Source organism: Piliocolobus tephrosceles, chromosome 17 (genome assembly GCF_002776525.5).
Source record: "Piliocolobus tephrosceles isolate RC106 chromosome 17, ASM277652v3, whole genome shotgun sequence".
In the NCBI taxonomy this organism is placed as follows: Eukaryota; Metazoa; Chordata; class Mammalia; order Primates; family Cercopithecidae; genus Piliocolobus; species Piliocolobus tephrosceles.
Genome location: NC_045450.1, coordinates 28,499,087 through 28,525,568, shown reverse-complemented (window position 1 = coordinate 28,525,568; position 26,482 = coordinate 28,499,087). Strand labels below are relative to the sequence as shown.

The window sequence follows — 26,482 nt, the reverse complement described above, 5'->3', positions numbered from 1 at the left end:
GGCGACAGAGCAAGACTCCATCTCAAAAAAAAAAAAAAAAAAATTAGCTAGACATGGTGGCATGCACCTGTAATTCCAGGTACTCAGGAGGCTGAGGCAGGAGAAGTGCTTGAACCCGGGAGGTGGAGGTTGTAGTGAGCTGAGGGTGCGCCACTGCACTCCAGCCTGGGCAACAGAGCTAGACTTCATCTCAAAACAATGAACAAATACATACATACACACACACACATATATATAAATATATATAATTATATATATTATATATAGAAAATTATATATATACACATACATAAATACATACACACACACACACACACACACACACACACACACACACACACACAGAGAGAGACGGAGTCTCGCTCTTTCACCGAGGATGGGGTGCAGTGGTGCAATCTTGGCTCACTGCAGCCTCGACCTCCTGGGCTCAAGCGATCCCCCCTGCCTCAGTCTCCTGTGTAGCTGGGACTATAGGCATGTGCCACCACGCCCAGCTAATTTTTGTATTTTTTGTAGAGACAGGGTTTCACCATGTTGCCCAGGCTAAAGGTGCATATAATCTTATGTGACCTCCATTGATTCTGTGCGGTCCACCTGTTGACCAAATGTTGTTATGCAGTGCATGACTGTACTGCCTCCACAGTGCAGCCTCCAGAATCACTCCTCCTTTGTAAACGAACTCCTTCCTTTGACTTAAGGCCATTTGCATGAGTTCCAGGGTAGCTCTTTTAATGGCTTTTCTGTGTATATCTGCCTTAGCCTGAGAGCCCTTTGAGGACAGGGCTTACATATTTCTAACTTAGTGACTGCTAGTGGACTTCGACATTATCGACGCACAGAACTTCACATCGGAAGGTGCCTTGAAGGCCTGTTTTACAGATAGGGAGACTGACGTCCATTTCCATTTCTCTCCCTGATGCCCCTGCTGTGCGAGGCGCTGGCCTGGCTAGTCAGCGAATCAAGGTCAGCAAGAGCCAGTGTCTGGCGCCCCGGGAGGGACTCCATTTCCCGAAACGCACAGCGCGCTCCTGGCGCGCTGGGGAATGTAGTGACCCGGTGCCCCGCCCCGCCCCCACCCCGCGCCAGAGTTTCCCAGCACCAGTCCCGATCCTCAGCAGCCCAGACTTTCGTCTCCTGTTGTCACTTACTACTTCCTGTGACTCCAAGACTGCCTTTCCTTACTCTACCCCTTCCTCCAGTCCCCCAGCTCTGATTCTTTCCCGAGACTCAGTGGACGCAGGGGTCCTGCCCCAGCCCCGACCCCAGTCCTCCCCATGAGTGTACTCGAACCGTTGATCTAAGTCCTGAGCCCAAGTCCCCGAAACCTCAGCCCCAGGCCTCCTCTAAACCCTAGCGCCTGTCGTTTCTCACAACTCATCCGCTCGCTCGTTACCTGACAACGGAGCCCTGCTCTTCCCCGCCAAGGCCGCTCCCCTCCCGGCCCCGGGGATGGCGGAGACCCAGACCTCCAGCTCCCAACCCCTCTGACTCCTGCGGCCCTCAGCGACCCGGCGTCCGGGCCCTCAGCCCCTTACCCAGACTTCCCTCCCTCCGGCTCATGCTGGCCCCTGGCTGATCCCGGCTCCCTCCACGCCCCCCTTTGGAAGGGGGAGAAAGGGGAAAGGGCTGGGGGCGTGGCCCGGGCGCAGCCAATCAGAGCCCAGACCCCAAACATTTCACCCTACCCCCCCTTTTCAGACAAGATTCCTTGGCCCTGAGCTCAGTTCCTCGCCCGTGGGGCCTAGTAGGGGAAGGGGCCCGAGCTGGGAGGCAAGTTGTCCGCCGGGTGGACAGGTCCTCAGGGCTGGGGGTGTCAGCGCCTGGAAGGCAGCCCAGTGTCCTGTCGTGGGCTCAGGCTTGGACTTGAGGCAGGGGCTGCTTTGGAGGGAAAGGTGAGGAGACAGGAGAGGGAACAGCCGGACTGGCAGGACAGGAATGCGCAGGCCCTCTCTCTAGTCCGGGGCGCGGCCTGCGAGAGAGGCCAAGATGGGGGCCGTCAGGCTCAGGACATGCTTGTCCAGACATATATCTTGTGGCATATCTTAGATGGCTTCCAATCTCATTGTCACAACCACCAGAAGGGAGACAGATACACTGCTGTCCTCCCCTTAGCAGGCCTAGTAACAGAATCACACACATACGCCCCCCAGAACAAGCTTCGGAGACCTGGACAGGAAGTCACACCCACGCATCAACCCCATTAACCTGGTGTAGACTGAAAGGAAGGCACATAGGGATGATCCATACTTGGTTTCTGGCCCCCCCGAGGGGCTCGTGGTCTGTCGGGGAAGCCCATAGACAACAGCAGCTAACGCGGTTTATGAGTGAAGACTGGGAGGAGGCCCGTGTGTGTGCGTGCGCGTGCGTGTGTCTGCGTGCGTGCATGCGTGCGGATGTGTGTGCGTATGAGCATGCATGTGTGCGAGTGGATGTGTGTGGTGTGAGGGTGCAGGTGTGTGCGTGTGCATGCATGTGCGCGTGCGTGTGTGTGTGTGCGCGCGTGTGCGTGTGAGTGGGTGTGTGTTGCCGTGAGCAGACAATGCTGGAATAAAGGAAGAAAGAGTTTAACTGGAGAGGGCACAGCAGATGGAATTGAGCCAGACGATTAGTAGGGCCCACAATCACATGTGCATTAACCGTAAATATTTATTGGGCATTTACCATGTGCTGGGAACTGTTCTAAGAGCTATACACACATTAACTAACTCCTATGTTATAGATGCAGAATAGAGAGAAGTGACTTGTTCAGGGTAACACAGTTGGGTGTGGCGCAGCTGGGATTTTACCTAAGCAGCTTGGCTCAAAAAATGCTATCCTAACCATGCTCCTAACCCCTTATACCCTTAACCGCGGGACATGGTCACGCCCAAACTTACAGACACAACAGGCACATCTTGAAACACACACACACACACACAGCAGCAGCACAAATTTTGACATGGTCTTATCTGCTGACAAGCCAGCCTCAAATAAAGTCAACCAAGACACACTCACTTTCTTTAAGTAATGCACATTTTATTTAAGTCATGTGATGGATTTTCACAGAGTACATATGCCCAGGGAACCAGCACCGGATCACACAACAGAACTGGATCAGCTCCCAGAAGCTCTCCCCTCATCCCCTCCCAATCCTAGGGGCGACCACTATCTTGACTTTGGTGCACTTTAAATTAGTTTTGTCTGGTTCTGAACGTAATACACCTGGAACCATCTAGTATGTACTGTTGTATTTGGCTTCTCTCACTCAAGATTTCGTCATGCGACTTGTCTATGTTGCTGGGTGTAGCCGGGCATGTCACTCCCGTTGCTGTGTCTATGTGCATGGTAATGAGTAGGGCATCATTTATTTTCCATTTTGTTGATGGGTTATTTCCAGTTTGGGGCTGTTATGAAAGGGCTCTGAACGTTCCCATGCACCCTCTTGGTGCTCACACCTACACATTTCTGCTGGGTGTTGACAGCCTAGGAGTGGAATTGCTGGATCACAGAGGTAGCATATGTTCGGCTTCACTAGAAAACTGCCAGTTTTCCAAAATGTCTCTACCAATTTACACTCCCCCAGAAATACAAGAGAGGTTCAGTCGCTCTACTTTCTCGCCTCCACATGGTGTGGTCTTTTTCACTTTAGCCATTCTGGTGGGTAGAGAGACCCACTCATTCGCAGCGCCTGGCGCGTAATTGGCGCTCAGTTAACAGGACGATTGAATGAATGGATGAATGATTGTTGGGCGGTGTAGACCGAGAGCCTGGCGAGGGCGGACACACGCACGCACTCCACACACAGCGTTTCGCGGACACCCACCGCGGCGCACGCACCCCAGGACACAGACCCTCTCGAGCACCCCGCGCCCACGTGGTCTGAACGCACGGCCTCGGCCCTGCCTCGCGCGTCCGGCCGCCGAGCAGTACCCAACTCCCGCTCTCGACGGCGGGCAGGGGGCGCTGCGCGTCCAGGCGCTCCGAGGGGGCGGGCCCGGGTCGGGGCGGGGCCGGCCGGGCTTCCAGGCCTGGGCTCTGGCCGCCCGCGCCACCGGGCCGCTCCGGGGACGGGCCGGGGCGGGGCGCGGCGGCAGGAAACGGGGCGGGGACTCGCGGAGGCGTTGGGGACGAGAGAGGGCGCGGCCAACTCCCGGGGGGACGGCAGGCCGAGAGCGCGGCGCCCGGGCCTGGCGCCGAGCCTGAGCCCGCCGGACGGGAGGCTGCCCCGCCGCGGGCTCGGCTCCGGCCCCAGCCCCGCCAGCATGGCCGGCCGGACCGTACGGGCCGAGACCCGGAGCCGGGCCAAGGATGACATCAAGAAGGTGATGGCGACCATCGAGAAGGTCCGGAGATGGTGAGCGCTGCCCGGGGGCCAGGGACGGGACACGGCGGGACCACCACCAACCACCTAAGGCGTCTAAGCTGCCCTAGCCAGCTCTGGGCCCCAGTGTTCGCTGTATCCCCGCCCACTAGCTTTGCCCTGGATCCACAGGGCTCTGTCCCCGTTCCCCTGGCTACTCCTGGGGGTCTACAAAGCGTGGTCCCCAGTCGTGCCCTCCCAGAGCGGGAGCCCCCGTTTGTGCCCCGCCCCCTAAAGCTTTGACACCCCTCCTGCAAGTGCGCCCCGAGATCTGTAGGTCTCTGATCCCGGGCCAGGCCCATAGCCACGCCCCCCATGTGTGCCCCAGGGGTCCGCAGAGCCAGGGCCCCAAATCATATCCTCTCTCTAGAGGCACCCACCGCCTGTGCCCTGGGGTTTGCAGGGCTCTCTTTCTCCATGTAACTATGCCCCATTAGCAAAACTTGCTACCCTCCTGTGCCTCCCCAACCTCTGCAGGTACCCCCAGATGTGTCCGGCTCCTGGGGGGGTGGGTCTCGCCTCAGGCCTCTCTGACCCAGTCCCCCACCCTCCCACAGGGAGAAGCGATGGGTGACTGTGGGCGACACTTCCCTTCGTATCTTCAAGTGGGTGCCAGTGGTGGACCCCCAGGAGGAGGTGAGCAACCCCCATTCCCACAAGGCCCTGCATCTGTGCAACCTCAGGCAAGCTCCTCCCCACCCTGACCTCTACCTCCAGCTCCCAGAGACCTCAGATGCACCAGAACAGACAGATGGGAACCATCATTAGCAGCTCCTCCCCCTTTTCCCTCTTTTCTGTTCCACACCCAAAGTTTGAGCCCTTTTGCTTCTCAGTGCCTCAGTTTCCTTAGGTATATGGTGGGGCTTTCCAAGAGCTCTGACCCTAATCCTCTAACCCCCAGGAGCGAAGGCGGGCAGGTGGCGGGGCAGAGAGATCCCGTGGCCGGGAACGTCGGGGCAGGGGCGCCAGTCCCCGAGGGGGTGGCCCTCTCATCCTGCTGGATCTCAATGGTAGGTAGGGATCCTGAAATGCGGTGGGCTGTGGGGACTGAAGGAGTGTATTAGGGATCTCAGGCCAACCATCTCGGCTCTTGCTCCCACAGATGAGAACAGCAACCAGAGTTTCCATTCGGAAGGTTCCCTGCAAAAGGGCACAGAGCCCAGTCCTGGGGGCACCCCCCAGCCCAGCCGCCCCGTGTCACCTGCTGGACCCCCAGAAGGGGTCCCTGAGGAGGCTCAGCCCCCACGGCTGGGCCAAGAGAGAGGTAGGACCAGGTACCTCCCAGGAGCCCTCTCCTCTAAGTCCTGTCTTCTCCAGAGTCTAACCTACCAGCTTATCCCTATACCTGCTCCCCATCTTGTGCACCTTCCTCAAGGTGCCTTCCGACTCCTGCAGAATCTCCCTGTAGCTGCTGTCTCATTCCTCTGGTGTCTTAGGATCTATAGATGACATATCACTGTCTGAGACTTTCATGTAAATTAATTTTTTACTAGTTTATCTTTCTCCTCACTCTCATGTCAATTTCCTGAATGTTGGGCCCATATTAATCCTTTTTTTTTTTTTTTTTTGAGACAGGGTCTCACTGTGTCACCTAGGCTGGAGTGGTACAGTGGTGTGATCATAGCTCACTGCAGCCTTGAACTTCCTGGGCTCAAGCGATCCTCCCGCCTCAGCCTCCCAAGTAGCTGGGACCACAGGCATATGCCATTTGTATTTTTTGTAGAGGCAAGGTTTCACCATGTTGCCCAGGCTGGTCTCAAACTCACTGACTCAAGCGATCCTCCATCTTCAGCCTCCCAAAGTGCTGGGATTACAGGTGTGAGCCCTCACACCCATACCCGGCCCCCCCCTTTCTTTTTTTAGAGACAAGTTCTCTGTCACCCAGGCTGGAGTGCACTGGTGCAATCATAGCTCACTGCAGCCTCAAACTCCTGGGCTCAAGGGATCCTCTGGCCCCAGTCTCCCAAGTAGCTGGGGACTATAGGTGTGTGCCACCACACCCAGCTAACTCTTAAACTTTTTGTAGAGATAGGGTCTCGCTATGTTGCGAAGGTTGGTTTCAAACTCCTGGCCTGAAATGATCCTCCTGTCTCAGCCTCCCAAGGTGCTGGGATTATAGGCATGAGTCACTGTGCTTGGCCCTATGTGATCTTGTTCACTACTGTATTCTCAGAATAATATGGGACACACAGTAGGTGCTCAGTAAATATCTGTTGAGTGAATAAATAATAGTGATAGTCATAGGGGTGATTAATAATAATAGGAATAACAACAGTATTTATTGAGCTCTTACTGTGTGCCAGGTGCCCTGGTAAACACTTTACATGATTGGGTTTTTTTCTTTTCTTTTCTTTTCTTTTTTTCCTTTGAGAGAGTTTCACTCTTGCCCAGGCTAGAGTGCAATGGCACAATCTTGGCTCACTGCAACCTTCACCTCCCAGGTTCAGGCAGTTCTCCTGCGTCAGCCTCCTGGGTAGCTGGGAATATAGGCATGAACCACCATGCTCGGCTAGTTTTGTATTTTTAGTAGAGATGGGGTTTCGCCATGTTTTGCCAGCCTCGAACTCCTGACCTCAGGTGGTCCGCCCACCTCGGCCTCCCAAAGTGCTGGGACTACAGGCAAGAGCCACCATGTCCAGCCTTTTTTTTTTTTTTTTTTTTTTGAGACGGAGTCTTGCTCTGTTGCCCAGGCTGGACTGCAGTGGTGCGATATCGGCTCACTGCAACCTCTGCCTCCCAGGTTCAAGTGATTCTTCTGCCTCAGCCTCCCAAGTAGCTGGGATTACAGGCATGCCCCCACACCCAGCTAATTTTTGTTTTTTTGTTTTTGTTTTTGTTTTTTTTTTTTTGAGACGGAGTCTCGCTCTGTCACCCAGACTGGAGTGCAATGGCCAGATCTCAGCTCACTGCAAGCTCCGCCTCCCAGGTTCACGCCATTCTCCTGCCTCAGCCTCCAGAGTAGCTGGGACTACAGGCGCCCGCCACCTTGCCCGTCTAGCTTTTTGTATTTTTTTTTAGTAGAGATGGGGTTTCACCGTGTTAGCCAGGATGGTCTCGATCTCCTGACCTCGTGATCCGCCCGTCTCGGCCTCCCAAAGTGCTGGGATTACAGGCTTGAGCCACCGTACCCGGCCTGTTTTTTGTTTGTTTTTGAGATGGAGTTTCGTTCTTGTTGCCCAGGCTGGAGTGCAATGGCACAATCTCAGCTCACCACAACCTCTACCTCCTGGGTTCAAGCGATTCTCCTGCCTCAGCCTCCCAAGTAGCTGAGATTATAGGCATGTGCCACCATGCCCCGCTAATTTTGTATTTTTAGTACAGATGGGGTTTTTCCATGTTGGCCAGGCTGGTCTTGAACTCCTGACTTCAGGTGATCTGCCTGCCTCAGCCTTCCAAAGTGCTGGGATTGCAGGCGATAGCCACCATGCCTGGCCTAATTTTTGTATTTTTAGTAAAGATGGAGTTTCACCATGTTGGCCTGGCTAGTCTCGAACTTCTGACCTCAGGTAATCCGCCCGCGTCCGCCTCCCAAAGTGCTAGGATTACAGGTGTGAGCCACCGTGCCCAGCCAACACTTTATGTGTTTTTTTCGCATTTAATTTTCACTACAACCTTATAAGGGTGATGATCTTGTTATGATCCCTATTTATAGATGAGGAAACTGAGACCCAGAGAAGTAACTCAGCCAGTGAGCCAGCATCTTGGGCCTGGGTCCTCCTCAGCTCTGCATTTTTTCTTTTCCCCCTTTGAGACAGAGTCTCACTCTGTCGCCCAGGCTGGAGTGCAGTGGCACAATCTCACTCACTGCAACTTCCGCCTCCCAAGTTCAAGCAATTCTCCTGCCTCAGCCTCCTGAGTAGCTGGGATTACAGGTGGACATCACCACACCTGGCTAATTTTTGTATTTTTAGTAGAGATGGGGTTTCACCATGTTGGACAGGCTGGTCTTGAACTCCTGACCTCGTGATCTACCTGCCTTGGCCTCCCAAAATGCTGACATTACAGGTTTGAGCCACTGTGCCCAGCCAGCTCTGCTTTCTTCCATGCAGTCAAACCCGTCTGGTTGGCACCTTTTCCTCCCAGGCAGGGCTTCCCATCTCTCATCCATTTTTGGTTCCAGCTGTTCTCTTCTAGTCACCCCCACACAGCTGCCAGAACAACTTTTTCCTTAATATTTTTTAAGCTTTGCTTTTTTGTTTTGGAGACAAGGTCTCACTCTGTCACTCAGGCTGGAAGGCAGTGGCGTGATCATGGCTCACTGCAGCCTTGGATTCCTGGGCTCAGTCAGCCTCCTGAGTAGCTGGGACTACAGGCATGCATCACCACGCTCAGCTAATTAGTGTTGTTATTTTTTATAGAGATAGTGTCTTACTATGTTGCCCAGGCTGGTCTCAAACTCCTGGGCTCAAGTGATCCTCCTCCCTCAGCCTCCCAGAATTTGAAACCCTGTCTCTACTAAAAATACAAAAAATTAGCCGGACATGGTGGCACACACCTGTAATCCCATCTATTAGGGAGGCTGAGGCAGGAGAATTGCTTGAACCTAGGATGCGGAGGCTGCAGTGAGCCAAGATCGCGCCACTGCACTCCAGCCTGGGTGACACAGTGAGACTCCATCTCAAAAACAAAAACAAACAAACAAACAAACAAAAAGAACATCCTGATGTGGCACCATGGGCTGGGTCTGGGTCTAGATAGTGCCAAGCACTTATATACTTTTGCTAATATAAAAACGGTAGCAAGCATTTATTGAGTACTTACTGTGTGCCAACCACTGTGCTTTACCTGCATCCACTCATCTGACCCTCACAACAGCCACATAAGGTAATTACTATCATTATCCCCATTTTACAGATGGGGAAACTGAGGCCCGTGGAAATTAAGTAGCTGGCCCAAGGTCAGGATTTGAACCGAGGCAGTCCAAGCCCAGAATCTGTGGCAACTTAGCACACATTCCCTCTGCCTCACATGTCGTACTTTCCTGTCTGGCCACCGCATCAAGCCCCACTCACCCTCGAGCTCCCACATCAGTGTTCCCTCCTCTGCTTCCTGGGGCACAGCCAGGTTCCTGCTCTGTCCTCTCTGCTCCCGTGGCCCTCTGCCTTCTGTGACTGGGGCCTGTGACCGTCTGTTTCCCCCACTGTCTGTGCTGCTGGCACAGAGTGGCTGTTCAGGGGATGTTTGTTACCTTGACGTTCCAGATCCCGGGGGCATAACTGCTGGCAGCACCGACGAACCCCCAATGCTGACCAAGGAGGAACCTGTTCCAGAACTGCTGGAAGCTGAGGTGAGAGAGGCCAGAAGGCTAGACTCCTGGTTCTTGGAGGGAATGGGGGATCTGGGGCAGCTGAAGGCTTGGAGCCTGCATCCTGAGGCCCTGGAGGAGAGGCAGACCTGGGACCGAGCTGAAGGCTTAGGGGCTGGGTTCTTGGGACTGAAAAAGAAAGGGTGTTTCAGAGACAAAGTGCTAAGGGCTGGATCAGGGCTGATTTGAGACCATTAAAAGCCTGACAAAGCCGGGCATGGTGGCTCATGCCTGTAATCCCAGCACTTTGGGAGGCCGAGGCGGGTGAATCATGAGGTCAGGAGATCAAGACCATCCTGGCTAACACGGTGAAACCCCGTCTCTACTAAAAACACAAAAAATTAGCCGGGCGTGGTGGCACGTGCCTGTAGTCCCAGCTACTCGGGAGGCTGAGGCAGGAGAATTGCTTGAACCCGGGAGGCGGAGGCTGCAGTGAGCCGAGATCGCGCCACTGCACTCCAGCCTGGGTGACAGAGCGAGACTCCTTCTCAAAAATAAATAAATAAATAAAGCCTGACAAAATCATGGTGCTCCTCCATGCATTTTCAAAAAATATCAAAAAAATCTTAACTGTAAAATTAGCGTAAGAAAATCCCTCATAAACCTCTGACGTTTCTCACGAAGCTACCTCGATGCATTTTCAGAAATATCACGTATCAGGTTCGTTCTTCCACACAGTGTCACTGTCGTTGTTGTTTTTGGTGTCTGCTTCCTCTGCATCCTGGGCATCTGGCCCTGGGCTTGCCTCCCGGGCCCAGGAGGGGAGGGGAGTAGAGGCTTTGGAGAAGGTAGAGGCTCGGAGGCTGGACGCCTGGGTTCGGTGGAGCTCACGCCTGTCCACCCTTCCTCTCCAGGCCCCCGAAGCTTACCCCGTCTTTGAGCCAGTGCCACCTGTCCCTGAGGCAGCCCAGGGTGACACAGAGGACTCGGAGGGCGCCCCCCCACTCAAGCGCATCTGCCCAAATGCCCCCGACCCCTGAGAAGCCGGCCTGCCTGTCCTGTTGCCCCAGGGGCCCCTTTGGCTTTTTACAAATAAAGACCCTTTTGTAATTTTGTGTCATGTCATTTCCCCGTCAGGGCTGGGGAGGGTCTTTGGAGACAGTTTTGTCTCATGCTCCATTGCTCAGATGGGGTCACTGAGGCTCTGAGAGGACCTTCCCGTAGTCACACTGCAAGGCAGTTGTGCTGGGGGCTTGAGCCAGGACCTTGCCTCCCAGTACTTCCTGGGTCTGCCCTATCTCCCGACCTTCACCTCTTCCTCTGGGAGGAGGCCCAGGACCTCTCTTCTTGCTCAGCCCTCGCCTGGGCCTAACAGTTATCAAAACTCTGGGTAGCTAGGCCATGATTTTTTTTTTTTTTTTTTTTTGAGACACACACTTGCTCTGTTGCCCAGGCAGGAGTGCAGTGGTGCAATCATGGCTCACTGCAGCCTTGACGTCCCACCTCAGCCTCCCAAGTAGCCGGGACCACAGGTGCATGCCACCACACCCAGCTAATTTTATTTATTTATTTAATTATCACTTTTTTTTAGAGAGTTTCACTCTTGTTGCCTAGGCTGGAGTGCAATGGCACAATCTCAGCTCACTGCAAACTCTTGCCTCCTGGGTTCAAGCAAGTCTCCTGCCTCAGCCTCCTGAGTAGCTGTGATTAGAGGCGCCTGCCACCACGCCCAGCTAATTTTTGTATTTTTAGTAGAGACTGGGTTTTGCCATGTAGGCCAGGCTGGTCTCAAACTCCTGACCACAGGTGATTTGCCTGCCTCAGCCTCCCGAAGTGCTGTGATTACAGGCATGAGCCAGCACACCCAGCCCGCTAATTTTATTTTTTGTAGACATGGGGTCTCGCTACATTGCCCAGGCTGGTCTTAAACTCCTGGGCTCAAGTGTTCCTCCTGCCTTGGCCTCCTAAAGTGTTCGGATTACAGGTGTGAGCCATTGCGCCCGGCCTATTCACATTTCATACATAATAACACAGAGGACCAGAGGGACTTGGGGGCCTGGGATGACCAACCCATTCCCTGCCCTGAGGAAGCCACTCCTGCACCCGGGATGCCTGTCCACACTTCTGGTTGGGTCTAACCTATCCCCATCTCAATCACCATCTCCTCTGAGAAGCCTTCCCTGACTCCAGGCTCAGTGAGTTTCCCCTTTTTTGAGCTTTAGCAACCTCTTGGGCTTTGTTCTCCTTGTTTCAGCATTTATCAGGCTGTTCTGGGACCCGTGGTTTGTGTGTGTGTCTTGTCTATGAGGCTGTGGGCTCCTGAGGGGGCCCCACACAACACTGGGAACAGCACAGTCCCAGCAGCTGCTTCATGAATACATGAATGGCCTGGGGTTTTCCAGGCAGGCTTCTCTGAGGAGGTGGCATGTGAGCTGGGCTCTGAGACGTGAACCCCTGTGCTAGAACTCAAGTCAGAAGCCCTGGTTCAAGTCCTGGCTCTGTTACTCCCTGAGTGACTCTAGGCAGGCTGTTTCTACTCTCAGCATTAGTTTGTTCATCTGAGCAATGGGAACAATAACTAGGCCTCATCTGCCCCAAGGGTTTGTGGGAACCTTCAAGTAATATAAGGCCCTCTCACTCTGTGCCTGTAGGGTCATGTATACTGGCCCTATTTTTATTTTTAACAAAGAAAGATACTGAGGTTCAGAGAGGGCCAAACTGAAACTTTAAAGAGGCTTTAAAAACTGTAGGCTAGGTGTGGTGGCTCACACCTGTAATCCCAGGCCTTTGGGAGGCACAGGTGGGAGGACTGCTTGAGGCCAGGAGTTTGAGACCAGCTTGAGCAACATAGTGAGACAAAAAAATGAAAAAATTAGCCAGGCATACTGGTGTGCGCCTGTAGTCCAAGCTTCTTGGGAGGCTGAGGTGGGAAGATTGCTTGAGCCCTGGAAGTCGAGGCTGCAGTGAGTGATGATTGCACCACTGCGCTCCACTCTGGGCAACAAAGCAAGACCCTGTCTAAACAAACAAAGGAAATGTAAGGATGCTTCCCACAGCAGCTGCAGTGGTGATGGTGGAGCCAGCACTGTCCAAGGAAGCCAGGCTTGCTGCAATGTAGTATAACTGTTTCTTATCGCTGCTGTTAACAAATTGCTACACATATAGGGGCTTAAAGCCACAGACATTAGCCAGGCACGGTGGCTCATGCCTATAATCCCAGCACCTTGGGAGGCCGAGGTGGATGGATCACCTGAGGTCAAGAGTTCGAGACCAGCCTGACCAACAAGGTGAAACCCATCTCTACTAAAAATATAAAAATTAGCTGGGCGTGGTGGCGGGCACCTGTAATCCCTGCTACTCGGAAAGCTGAGACAGGAGAATTGCTTGAATTCGGGAGGTTGCAGTGAGCCGAGATTGTGCCACTGCACTCCAGCCTGGGTGATGGAGCAAGACTCCATCTCAAAAAAAAAAAAAAAAGGCACAGACATTGACTCTCTTATAGTTCGGGAGAAGTCCAAAGTTAGTCTCACTGAGTTAAAGTCAAGGTTTCAGCAGTAGTTCCCTCCAGAGGAGGATCTCTTTCTTTGCTTTTCTGGCTTCTGGAGGCCACCTGCATTCCTTGGCTTGTGGCCCCTCCCTCATCTCAAATCAGTGTAGCATCTTCCAGTCTCTCTCTATCGTCACATCTTCTCTAACTCTCCTGCCTCCCTCCTCCAAGGATCCTGTGAGGACACTGGACCCACTTGAATAATCTAGAACACTCTTCCTATCTCAAGATCCTTAGTTTCATCACACCTACAAAAGCCCATGTGCCATATAAAGCAACACATGCACAGATTCTGGGGATTTGGATGTGGACTTCTTTGGAGGGCCATTCTTCATGGTAATGTCGGCCGTTTGCTGCGTGTGTGGCCACCTCATGACTCCCCTCAACCACTCCCAAGGGAGGAGAGTGTTCTGTAGATAGGAAAGTCCCTTGTGTGGGTTAGTGGTGCAGTGCTAAAGCTCAGAATTCAGGTTCCGGGTTTGAATCTCAGCATCTGCATTCATTTGTTGTATGACCTTCAGCAAGTGACTGAACCTTTCTGTGCCACTTGTTTTCTCATCTATAAAATGGAGCTAAAAGGCCGGGCACGGTGGCTCACACCTGCAATCCCAGCACTTTGTAAGGCCGAGGTGGTTGGATTACTGAGGTCAGGAGTTCAAAACCGGCCTAATCAACATGGTGAAACCCCATCACCACTAAAAATAGAAAAATTATTTGGGCGTGTTTGTGGGCGCCTGTAATCTCAGCTACTCAGGAGACTTAGGCAGGAGAATCTCTTGAACCCAGGAGGAGGAGGTTGCAGTGAGCCAAGATCGTGCCATTGCACTCCAGCCTGGGCAACAGAGGGAGACTCCGTCTCAAAAAAAAAAAAAAAAAGGCAGATAACAGTGACATCAGCCTGGTGAGAGTATTCTGAGAGTTAAATTAGGCCACACATGGAGAGAGAGCCCTTGGCCTGGGACATAATAAGTGCTCAACAAATGGCAGGTTTTGTCCTATTGCCCCATTTTACAGATGAGGATACCCAGAGACTCTCCTGCCCCTGAGGCTGGGGACAGAAGCCTGGTCCCAGATGGGGTGTCCATTTCTGAGCAGCCTTGAGAAGCTAACATTTGAGTCTCCCCTATTCTTGTCCCTCTCCTGGTCACGGGGTCTAGGAAACTGTCCTGAGCCCAGGCATGCCCCCACCCTCTTGGTGACCCATTCTTTGACCTGGTTTAAAAGCCAGTTTGGGCTTGGCGTGGTGGCTTATGCCTGTAATCCCAGCACTTTGGGAGGCCGAGGCAGGTGGATCACTTGAGGTCAGGAGTTCGAGACCAGCCTGGCTAACATGGTGAAACCCTGTCTCTACTAAAAATACAAAAATTAGCCAGCCATGGTGGTGCGTGCCTGTAGTCCCAGCTACTCGGGAGGTTGAGGCAGGAGAATCACTTGAACCTGGGAGGCAGAGGTTGCCTGGGCAACAGAGCAAGAGTCCATCTCAACCAAAAAAAAAAAAGCCAGTTTGGCTGGATATGGTGGCTCACACCTGGAATCCCAGCACTTTGGGAGGCTGAGGCGGGAGTTTCGCTTGAGCCCAGGAGGTTGAGGCTGCAGTAAGATATGATTGTGTCACTGCACTCCAGCTTGCATGACTGTATCTTAACAAAAATAGTGAACATGGTAAATTTTAAAAGCTATCTCTTCCAGAGCCACAGCCCTTATTTATCACCTTGCTGTCCCCTTCCCACCTCTTCCCCAAGTCCACACTCTCTTTGTGGAAATGCTTCTAATCCTGGCTCTCGGGCCCCACCTCTGGGGCTCACTGACTCCTCCCCTCTGAGCCCTTATCTGTCCTTGGCCACTCCCCTCTTCCTGGTCTGGGAACTGTCTCTTGCCCTGGCCTTGCTTCTCTTTGTGCACACTCTCCCTGCTAGGTCCCACCTGCCCTTTGAATCAACAGTTCCTCATTCTCTGACTCTTAAGTTCTGCCCCCACCTCCAGACTCCAGGAGCCAAATGGCTGCATCACATCTCCATTGGGATATCCCAGAGACCCAAGCCTTATCCTCCCCGCAACCTATTCCTACCATCCCAGGAGTCAGCCAAAATGGTGACACCAGGAGTCAGAGTCACCTTCCAGGAACCACCACGTCCTGCAGGGTCTCTGTCTTAAGTAATTTTCCAGTTAGCCCCTTTCTTCAGGGCAACGCTGCTTTACTAGGTGCCAACAAAACTAACAGCCTCCTGGTGGGCTTCCCTGCCTCCCTCTTGCCCACTTCCAATCCATGCTTCACCCAGTAGCTGGGCAATCTTCCAGAAACCCAAATCTGTCCGTGCCACTGCCCCCAGTTAGAACCTTCCTGTCCCCACTACCTGCAGAATGGAGCCCACAGCCTGCTGCGTACCCACACCTGCAGCCACTCTCTGAACTGCTCACAGCCCCCAGATGCCTACTGCTGTCTCTCACCCCTTGGGTTTTGCTCACACTGGCTGCCCCACCAGGAAAGCCCCTCCCATCCCCTCTTCACCTGGCAGATGCCAACGCAGTTTTCAAGCCTCAGCTTCTGGGGTGTCTCTTCTGCCTTCCCTCAGCCCCTCACCCCTCCTCTGCTGCGTCATGGAGTGGCGGCTGTTGCTTTGTAATGGTCCGTGTCTGCTTGGGTCTTCAGCACCAGCCTGGAAGCCCCAGGAGGGCAGAGGATTCCCTTTATTCATAGCAATAGGTACTTATTGTGCGCTTACTGTTTGCTGGGCACTGTTCTAGAACCTGAGGATGCAGCATAAAGAGCACAGAATAAATGGCCAGGCATGGTGGCTAGCACTTTTGGAGGCCGAGCACTTTGGGAGGCTGAGCACTCTGGGAGGCTGAGGTGAGCGGATCACCTGAGGTCAGGAGTCCAAAACCAGCCGGGCCAACATGGTGAAACCCTGCGTCTGCTAAAAATACAATAAAATTAGCCAGGTGTGGTAGTGGGCGCCTATAATCCCAGCTACTCAGGGAGGCTGAGATGGGAGAATCACTTGAACCCAGGAGGCGGAGGTTGCAGTGAGCCTAGACCGTACCACCGCACTCCAGCCTCGGTGAGTGAGATTCTGTCTCAAAAAAAAAAAAAACAGGAAAAAAAAAAAAAAAAAAAATCCCTGCCCTCATGGCATCTGCCTTCAGGCAGTTATATCCTAAGCAGGAAGTTAGAGTGCTCTGGAAAAAGAAAGCACAGCAAGAGAGATGAGGAAAGAGCAGGGTGTGATTTTAAGCTGGGTCAAGGCAGGGGCCTCACTGAGGCAAAGGCTGAAGAAAAGATGGAAGGAGGTGAGGGAGAGAGCCTTGCAAGTATCTGGGGAAGAGCATTCCAGGCAGAGGGAATGGCCAGGGTGAAGGAGAGCCAGTGTGGCTGGAGCGGAGGGAAGGAGGGGCCGGGGAGTGAGTTCAGGTCGGCGGGGCCTGGCAGGCAGGACAAGCAAGCACTTAATCTGTCCTTCACACTGGGAGAGTGAAAACAAGGGCAGTACTAATCACGCCCTTCAGAAGACAGGCAGAAGCTGGGCCAGCAGAACTTATGGTCACCCTGCTCGGAGGCCAGTGTCAGGACTTGGCTTTTCCTCCGGGTATCATGGAGGGTTCTGAGCAGAAAAGCATAATCAGGTTTAGGCTTTGTTCCTGTTTTTTTTTTTTTTTTTTTTGTGACAGAGTCTCACTCTGTCACCCAGGGTGGAGTGCAGAGGTGCAATCTCTGCTCACTGCAACCAGTGCCTCCCGGGTTCAAGTGATTTTCCTGCCTCAGCCTCCCAAGTAGCTGGGATTATAGGCACCCGCCACCACACCCAGCTAATTTTGTATTTTTAGTAGAGACAGTGTTTCACCATGTTGGTCGGGCTGGTCTCAAACTCCTGACCTCAGGTGATCCACCTGCATGGGCCTTGCAAAGTGCTGGAATTACAGGTGTGAGCCACTGTGCTCAGCCTGCATGCACATTGTTAAGTAGAGCCCAGTATTCATTCATAGTTTTTCCCCCCTCTTTGATGTAAAATATCCATATAGTAAAATGCATAGGTGTTAACTGCATGATTCAGTGAATTTTAACAAAAGCGTAGTGCCAGGTGTGGTGGCTCACTAAGAGGCCAAGGCAGGAAGATCATTTGAGTCCAGAAGTTTAAGACCATCGTGGGCAATATAGTGAGACCTCATCTCTACAAAAACTAGAAACGTTGCAGTGAGCTATTGCCCCCTTCTCATCTCCAACTCCCCAGAGTCAACCACTATTCTGACTTTTTTATAAGACAGGGCCTTGATCTGCTGTCCAGTATTGGAGTACAGTGGCATATTCACAGCTCACTAATTTTTTTTTTTGGTATGTTTTGCAGAGACGGGGTCTCACCATATTGCCCAGGCTGGTCTTGAACTCCTGGGCTCAAGCGATCCACCTGCCTCTGCCTCCCAAAGTGCTAGGATTACAGGCGTGAGCCACCACACCTGGCCTGATTGTTTTAAAATAACAGATTGGGTCAAACCTGTTCTGGAACTTCATGTAAATAGAATTAAGCAGTATGTAACTCTTATGCATCTGTTTTCTTTTACTCAGGCTAACATTCTTGAGGGTCGTCTAGATTCTTGTGTGGATCAGTAGTTTGTTCCCTTTTACTGCTAAATTATATTCCATAGGCCAGGATCACTCTGCTGGGTGAAGAAGAGATGGGCCCTGCCAGGGCGCAGAGACTCAGGTGAATGTACCCCAGGGAGATGGACAGCCTTTTCTTAGGAATTTCTAGAATGGGGAGTCTGTGGCATTAGTCTCCACAGAAATCTGGGAAAACAGAACTACATCAGGAGAATCTAGCATGACCAAGCATCCCTGTTTGCCCAGGACTTTCCTGGTTTTAGCACTGTAGGTTCCGTGTCCCAGGAGACACCCCAGTCTTGAGCAAACTGGGATGGCGGATCACCGTCACCCTAGCAGGATCCTGCCACTGCCCTTGGGGCTTCCGGACCCTTTTCACACAAGATTACATTCTGTTCTCCTAAGGACTGATTTTCCTTAAACTCCAAACTAGGCTCCTTTTCTGTTCTAAAACTTCCCATGGCTTCCCATGGCTGTGCCTGGCAACTGAAAGGACATAGTCACTGGTAGTGGTTCTCAAACTGCTGCATACTGGAATCACCTGAGGAACATTTAAATATTCTGATGGCTGCCTTTCACCCCAGACCTTTTTTTTTTTTTTTTTTTTTGAGATGGAGTCTCGCTCTGTCACCCAGGCTGCAGTGCAGTGGCACAATCTTGGTTCACTGCAATCTCCGCCTCCCGGGTTCAAGCGAGTCTCCTGCCTCAGCCTCCTGAGTAGCTGGGATTACAGGCGCGTGCCACCACACCTGGCTAATTTTTGTATTTTTAGTAGAGACGGGGTTTCACCATGTTGGTCAGGCTGGTCTCAAGCTCCTGACCTCGTGATCTGCCCACCATGGCTTCCCAGAGTGGTAGGATTACAGGCATGAGCCACCGCGCCCAGCCACCCCAGACATTTTTTTTTTTTTTTTTGAGACGGAGTCTCGCTCTGTCGCCCAGGCTGGAGTGCAGTGGCACAATCTCAGCTTATTGCAACCTCTGCCTCCCAGGTTCCAGCTATTCTCCTGCCTCAGCCTCCCGAGTAGCTGGGACTATAGGCACGTGCCACGGCTAAGTTTTTTTTCTTTTTTTTTTCAGTAGAGACGAGGTTGCACCATGTTAGCCAGGATGTTCTCAATCTCCTGACCTTGTGATCCGTCTGCCTCGGCCTCCCAAAGTGCTGGGATTACAGGCGTGAGCCACCGCACCCGGCCCCACCCCCGACCTTTTAAATTGGTATTATGTGCAACCTGGGCCCTGGAATTTTTTGTTTTGTTTTGTTTTGTTGAGTCTTGAGTTTAGCTCTGTCGCCCAGGCTGGAGTGCAGTGGCATGATCTTGGGTCACTGCAACCTCCACCTCCCGGGTTCAAGCCATTCTCGTGCCTCAGCCTCCCAAGTAGCTAGGATCACAGGCGCTCGCCACCATGCCTGGCTAATTTTTTTATTTCTAGTAGAGACAGGATTTCACCACGTTGTCCAGGCTGGTCTCGAACTCCTGACCTCAGGTGATCCACCCACCGTGGCCTCCCAAACTGCTGAGATAACAGGCATGAGTCACGGCGCCCAGCCAAGGGCCCTGGGATTTTTAAAATCTCCTCAAGTGACGCTAACATGCTGCAAAGCTTAGAGATGCCAGCCTGTGAATGTGATTTGTTTGGCTTACGTGGCGTTGAACATGTTGGCAACATTAAAATCAAGCGATTTCATATAAAAATCTGGACTCACGCCGGGTGCCGTGGCTCACACTGTAATCCCAGCACTTTGGGAGGCTGAGGCAGGAGGACTGCTTGAGCCCAGGAGTTGAGAATATAGTGAGCTATGTGTTGCTACCCTTCAACCTGGGCGGCAGAGTGAGATCCTGTCTCCATCAAAAATAAAAAAAGGAATCTGGACTCCAGCTACCCTTGAAAGCAGACGTTCTGAGATACTGAGTTTGCCTCCTGGAGTGGTCATGGGGCGAGGGTGGGGGGTGGGGTAGGTGGGTGGGGGGTGCAGAACACTGACTGCCCTGGGGGCGGAGTCTCTGCCCTCCAGTTCTGGCAATCCCTTCTGCTCCCTGGTGTCCCACTCTTCTTGCTGTTCACTTGCGTGGCTTCCAGGGGAATGGCTGAGTTTTGCAGCCAGGCATTCCAGGCCTCCCAGCTTCGGCTTCTGATCACCTTCTCCACCTCCTCACTCCCTGCTCTAGTCGTCTTCATCTCATGTCCTGCCCTCCAGCCACGTGGGCTGCTTGGTCCCTTCCACACCTGTTTTTGGCCATGAAGTTCTCCCACCAAGTTCCTTATGGTAGACAAGCCCCTGCTGGATTTGGTCCCTGCCCACCTCTCCTGCCCCTTTCCCCAAGCTCTCCTCCAACTCATGCATAGAACATCTACCACAAGGAAGCTGGCCAGGCTGTTAGCACTCCTGTTCCCTCTGTCTGTGAAACCCTTTCCTTCCCTCCACCCTCCCCTTTCTCTCTCTTATCTCAGGCTTTGGGTTTGATTTCACCTCCTCCAAGGTTCCCTGACCTTCAGACTAGGTCAGGTCCCTGGTTAGTCACTGTACTTCCTCTTTTTCACCCCCTTCATCTCACTTCCCCTGCCAGAATAAGGCCACATCTGTCTCATAATCTCTGTCTTCCTAGGGCCTAGTATGGTGTCTGGCATACAGTAGGTGCTCATTAATGATAAATGAATGAAAGCAAGCACATCTCCCTTTCTCTACTGGCAAAATCCTAATCCTTTTCTGGTTACATTTCTCCTATAGCATCCAATTCTGTTCTCAAGACCCAAAGATCTCTGAGATCCAGTGATCAATGGAGTTTTAGCTCAGGTCCGTTTCACAGTGGACACAGTGGATCCCCAAATTTATCCTGTGGTTACTTCCCCAGGCCCAGAGTGAGGACACTGGTGGCACAGGCATACCCAGCAAGTGGCAGAATCCCCCCATCAGTTAACTAGGTGTCGCTGTACATGGCTGTGAAGGCAGTGATGACCCCAGGACCCCACCGGGGACAGCACAAGGGCAGAGCCCAAGAACTTACTTTCCGTCCTCTTGCATTTGCCTGTGGATTTGCAGTTGGTAGTGGTGTTCTTGCCCGGCCCTCCTTTGTTCCTCAGGGCAGCCAGGCAGCCGTGGCCTAGTGAAAGGGCAGGATGCGGGATAGGAATGGAGCTATTCCTGATTCAGACTGATTTGCTCTGTGATTTGGGACAAGTCCCTTCCCCTGTCTAGACCTTAGTTGCCTCATCTAAAAAATGGAGCCAATAATCTTTTCCTCATCTTTGGGGTCATCCATCTTTGAACCACATCAGGAGCAGTGGGAACCAAGTGCAGAGGATGGCCTTAAAAGCGGTATGGGAACCAAATTTTTGTAAAGTAAATATTTTCAACCTTTATATTTTGGAATCACCAGCGGTATGTATTACGTGCACTCTAGGAAATGGAGGCAATGCAATGCCAAAAACAGAAAGTAAAACTCTGTTATCCTGTGCCGCGGCCCGGTGGAGGTTTTAATGTCTGTATCTTAAGATCTGGTGAGGGCACGGGTAGGTGCGGCTGGACCGAGTGAAACCAGCCCCGTTGGGCGCGTAGGCTCTGGCTCAGGGTTGTGCTCACAGTGGAGGTGTCTGCAGCTCGGCACCCACAGGGGCCGCTGCCCTTCCAGCCTTTGTGGCGCTCTGAGGGGACAAAGGCGGGCTGCGCGGCCGTGGGAAGGGTTAAGGCCACCGACGCAGCCCTGGCGCGTGCTAGAGCGGCCAGTGGCGGACTTCCGGTTGGGGCGCGGGCGTGCGCCGCGAGTTCCCGACCCGCAGCTGCAGAGCCCTCGGGCGACCCAGCAGTGCACAGTGCTACGCTGTCTCCGTCTGCTGTCTGCAGGGTAGGGGATGTGTTGCTCGGCCTCGCCTGCGCCGCGGCGGGACACTCGCATCTAGGCCAGACCCTCCCGCAGGGTCCGCACCCGCGATCTGGGCCGTGGGCAGCTTCGTGGCTCCTCCGGGCCTTGGTTTCCCCGGCTGTCATAGGGGCGTGAGGATCCCAGGCGAGCTGGCGGCAGGCAGCTTCTTCGGCTCCCTTGTGCTATGGAACCCACTGTATGCCCGTTATGCAGTCAGGAAAGCTGAGGCCGGGAAGGAGGGCGTTACGCTGCAATCGTGGAAACCAGCGCTCCCTCGCGTTGCCGCAGTCGGCAGAGGCGTGGCCAGAGCCATCCGCGGTCTCCAGTGCGGCTGCAAGGGCGGGCGCCCGAGGGCGTTCTGCTCCAGGCCTCCACCCGCGAGCTGACCGTGTCAGGCGCGCCACACACGGCGCTTCTCCTTCTCACTGCACCTCGCGAGGCAGGAGCTGCCGTTCCCGTGTCACAGATAGAAAAATAGGCTGGGGTGATTTCTCCGGAGTCAAGACTCAGGTCTGTGGCTCAGTCGGGAAGGATAGAAACCCAAGCTTCCTCAGACTGGTTTAGAGACCCGGCCAAATTAAATAATAATGGCCCTGGCTCAGGGGTCTTTAAGTCTTGCCCCCTCCCTCCCCTTTTGTTTTTGTTTTGTTTTGAGACTGCCTCACTGTCCCCCAGGCTGGAGTGCAGCGGTGCACTGCAGCTTCGACCTACCGAGGGCTCAGGTGATCCTCCCACCTCAGCCTCACGAGTGGCTGGGACTACAGACACGCGCCACCACGTCCGGCTAATTTTTCTATTTTTTGTAGAGTCAGGATCTCGCTGTGTTGTCCAGGCTGGTCTGGAACTCCTGGGCTCAAGCAATCCTGCCTGGGCCTCTCAAAGTGCTGGAATTACAGGCATGAGCCACCGTGTCCGGCTACCCTTTAGTTATCTCAAGGAGTTTAATAATTGAATTTAGGCTGGTCTCAGTGGCTCACGCCTGTAATTCCAGCACGTTGAGAGGCTGCGGCAGGCAGATCGCTTGAGGTCAGGAGTTCAAGACCAGCCTGGCCAACATGGTGAAACCCCGCTTTACTAAAAATACAAAAATTAGACGGGTGTGGTGCCACGCACCTGTAATCCCAGCTACTCAGGAGACTGAGGCAGGAGAATCGCTTGAATCTGGGAGGTGGAGGTTGCAATGAGTCAAGATCACACCACTGCACTCTAGCCTGGGCCACAGAGCGAGAATCTGTCTCAAAAAAAAAAAAAAAAAGATTTGACACCTATACCTTCCTCCGTGTGTGCGTGTGTGTGTGGAGGAGGAAAAATTATACATATATATAATTTTTTTGAGACAGTCGAGCTGTATTGCCCAGGATGGAGTGCAGGGGCTCAATCTCAGCTCACTGCAACCTCCGCCTCCTGGATTCAAGCCATTCTCCTGCCTCAGCCTCCTGAGTAACTGGGACTACAGGCGCGTGCCACCACACCTGGCTAATTTTTGTATTTTTAGTGGAGACAGGGTTTCGCCATGTTGCCCAGGCTGGTCTGGAACTCCTGAGCTCAAAATGATCTGCGCGCCCCAGCCTCCCCAAATGCTGGAATTACAAGTGTGAGCCATCACCCTAGGCCCATATATACATATTTTAAAATAACACCTTTACTGAGAGAGATGACTCACACACCGTACAACTTACCCATTTAAAGTGTACAGTTCAATGATTCTTAGTATTGTCACAGTTTTGCGACTATCACCACAGTCAATTTTAGAACATTTTCATTACCCCTAAAAGAAACCATACCCATTAACAGTAACTCCCAAGCCTTCCTCCCCCTACAGCTCTAGACTACTGCAAATCTACTTTCTGTCTCTATAGAGTTGCTTAGTTTGGACATCTTATATTAGGGCTTATGTGGCCTTTTTTGACTGACATAACCTTTCTGTTGTTGTTTTTAACAAAATCAGCTCCTTGAGCTCAGAGCCCTGGCCTGTAATCATAGCCAGCTAGAACTGAACAGCATTGTTTTGGTTTTGTTGTGTCTAGTTTTACCACTCTTGGGTGAATGATAGGAATTTCTGATTTATGGCAGTGGTTAAAGTTTCCTTTTTGAATACACCTATTTCCATCAAAACGTGAGTTGATAATTTTTAAAGGACAAGATTAAGTCAACAGTAGTAGAGGTGGTCCACAAATTTGTCAGAGGTTGGGAAGATGGGATGTGAATGAAGTTTGGCAAACATTGGATTGTCTGATTTAAGGTTCTCCAGGTCATCATTTGAAAACCACCCTCACCTTATTCTTACATTGCACTTTCCTGACAACTCCTGTAAAGAAGTGCATGATTTTAGTGATGAAGAAACAGGTTCAGAGAAGTCAGGTAAAATAGCTTGTCCAGGGTCACACAGCTAGTGACAGAAGCTAGGCTTAACCAAGTCTGTCTGATTGCCAAAACTATCTACTTACCAAGTCTGGAAGGAGGATAGGGGGTGGGGAATGGACTAGCAGGCTTGAGAGGGGACTCTGGCCACTACCCAAAACATGTGGGCACCAGGCTGGCTGAGTTATTTTGGGTACATATTCTGATAAATATTCAAATATTTCTATGAAACAGTTTATGACTCTAAACAGAAATCCCATCTCATTTGCCATTGGGGCTTTCACTCTCTGTCAAGGGCACGCCGCAGTTCAGGAAGTGCTGCCTACCTAGTGAATGAGGGTGTGTGTGCGTGCACGTGCTGGTGGTGAGGAGAGTCTGATCTCTAGTTAATCTTGGTTGCTACTGGCATCACTTTCCAAGCCCACAGGGGTCCCGTACACTGCATGACTTCTGCCCTGTTCCACCTGTGGGCACCAGAGTCTCTAGGCTGGCTGGGATTTCCTGCATATAGAGTACCATGTTTCTGGAACGTCAGGCCGCCACCTGCCCTCAGGACTGACCACTTTCCTAGAGCACAGCCAGAGGGCATTCACCAGGACTCCCTCTCTCCCCTTTCTGGCCAAGGACTTCCCCATCCCTTGCCATCATCTTCATCAGAACTCTGCCTCCTCCCTCAGACCCTATTCCTTGTCTTACTCTTTCCCTGTGGGCTTTAACAGACCATTAAATTCAGAGACTATTCCAATAACACTAATATCCTTTTCCAGAGAGAGCTTAATTTTTACACGGTAATTTTTGAAATTGTAGCATACAGAAGATAAGCAAAACAACCAGGTCCTGCTATGCTCTTGTTCAACACTGATTTAACTCAGTCCACTTCTCTCACAGCTGTGCAGTTCGACTTGACCCAAACTTGAAGTTAAGCACCTCCAGAAAGGGTGATTAGGGTCCATCTGGTCTCACTCAACTTGGGTGAGAATCTCAACCCTAACTCCAAGCAATTATCTGAGTAATTCTGGACCCTATAAAACAAAAGAGCAGCAGCTGGGTGTGATGGCTTACACCTGAAATCCCAGCACTTTGGGAGGCCAAGGTGGGCAGATCACCTGAGGTCAGGAGTTTAAGACCAGCCTGGCCAACATGATGAAACCCTGTCTCTACTAAAAATACAAAAATAAGCCAGGCGTGGTGGTGCATGCCTGTAGTCCCAGCTACTCAGGAGGCTGAGGCAGAGAATCACTTGAACCCGGCAGGTGAAGGTTGCAGTGAGCCGAGATTGTACCACTGCACTCCAGCCTGGGTGACAGAGTGAGACTCAGTCAAAAAAAAAAAAAAAAAAAGCTAACATTGAAGTAGGTGAATATTCTCAGAGCACTACATGCATAATCTTACAAAATCATTTCAACAACTTAGTGAGGTAAGTACTCTTATTATTTCCACTTGACAGATGAGAAAAGCAAGGCACAGAGAAGTGAAGTCACTTGTCCCATCGTATATAGTAGAGGCAGATTTGAATCCATATCATCTGACTTCAGAGTGTGTACTCAAACCCAGAGTTCAGATGAGGCTAACTCCAGCCATCATTTACAGCGGCCTTTCAGTGTTCCCTGTACACTGTCCCCCTCTTAAGTCAGTTTCTAGCTACTTGGGAAGCAGAGTTGGGGATTCCCCTTCCCAGAGATCCAGAGTCGGAGCACCCCAAGACCTGGATCTCCCACTCAGGACACCTTTCCCCCTGTCCAGTTCTGGCACCTCTGGCAATGAGTTAATGACTGTTCCCCTGGCCTGCAACTGCCACTGAGTTACTATGTGTCAGCACTGGGCTGGGTACATTTGCAATTTATCTGGTCCTCGCTACTTCCCAGCAAGGCGCTATTCTCCCAGTTTTACAGATAAGTAAACTGAGGTCTAGGACAGTGAAGTGACTTGCCCAGGGGCGCACAGCTAGTGAATAGAGCAACAAGGATTGGAACCCAGGTGCCCATCCCTGAGTCCACTGCTCTGGCCACTTCTTAGTGACATTCTGGAGTTGAGAGTCACGTAAGGGAGGGAGGTGATGCTTGGTTGTGGTACCTCAGCAAGTTTCTTACCCTCTCTGGCTCTACTTCCTTATCTATAAAATCTCTTTCCCCAGTTTTTTTTTTTTTTTTTTTTTTTTTTTTTGGTTGAGGGACAAGATCCTGCTCTGTCACCCGGACTGGAGTGCAGCTCACTGCAGCCTCCAGCTCCTGAGCTCAAGCGATCATCCTGCTTGATCCTCCTGAGTAGCTGGGATTACAGGCATGAGCCACCACGCCCAGCCCACCCAGCTAATTTTTTATTTTTTTTGTAAAGATGGGGTCTCACTATGTTGGCCACGCTGGTCTCAAACTCCTGGGCTCAAGTGATCCTCCCACCTTGGCCGAGAAGGCAGGTGTGCTGGGATTACAGGTGTGAGCCACTGCACCTGGCCTCTTTTCCCAATTTTTCTAATCAAGGCAGTCTTCTTCTTGTTATTCTTCTTCTTTGTTTTTTTTTTTTTTTTTTTAGC

The 26,482-nt window shown here is 52.2% G+C and overlaps 2 protein-coding genes across 4 annotated transcripts in view; one reads left to right on the top strand and one right to left on the bottom strand.

The window, feature by feature from the left end:
- The window catches only part of CTF1 (cardiotrophin 1), a 7,816-nt gene extending 6,225 nt beyond the window's left edge, over positions 1-1,591 (bottom strand). The window contains exon 1 of one of the 2 annotated variants that reach the window (XM_023191240.1): positions 1,536-1,591. In XM_023191240.1, coding sequence (XP_023047008.1) covers positions 1,536-1,560 — 25 coding nt within the window. In that variant the 5' untranslated portion in view covers positions 1,561-1,591. The remainder of the gene's footprint in view (positions 1-1,535) is intronic. The other variant, XM_023191241.2, reaches the window with a different exon arrangement.
- A 2,276-nt stretch (positions 1,592-3,867) lies between these two features.
- BCL7C (BAF chromatin remodeling complex subunit BCL7C) overlaps positions 3,868-26,482 on the top strand; it is a 45,319-nt gene continuing 22,704 nt past the window's right edge. The window contains exons 1-6 of one of the 2 annotated variants that reach the window (XM_023191239.1): positions 3,868-4,333; positions 4,897-4,975; positions 5,241-5,349; positions 5,442-5,603; positions 9,541-9,626; positions 10,499-10,694. In XM_023191239.1, the coding sequence (XP_023047007.1) occupies positions 4,242-4,333; positions 4,897-4,975; positions 5,241-5,349; positions 5,442-5,603; positions 9,541-9,626; positions 10,499-10,624 (654 nt within the window). In that variant the 5' untranslated portion in view covers positions 3,868-4,241 and the 3' untranslated portion in view covers positions 10,625-10,694. Of the gene's footprint in view, positions 4,334-4,896; positions 4,976-5,240; positions 5,350-5,441; positions 5,604-9,540; positions 9,627-10,498; positions 10,695-26,482 lie in introns of those variants that run through there. The other variant, XM_026455407.1, reaches the window with a different exon arrangement.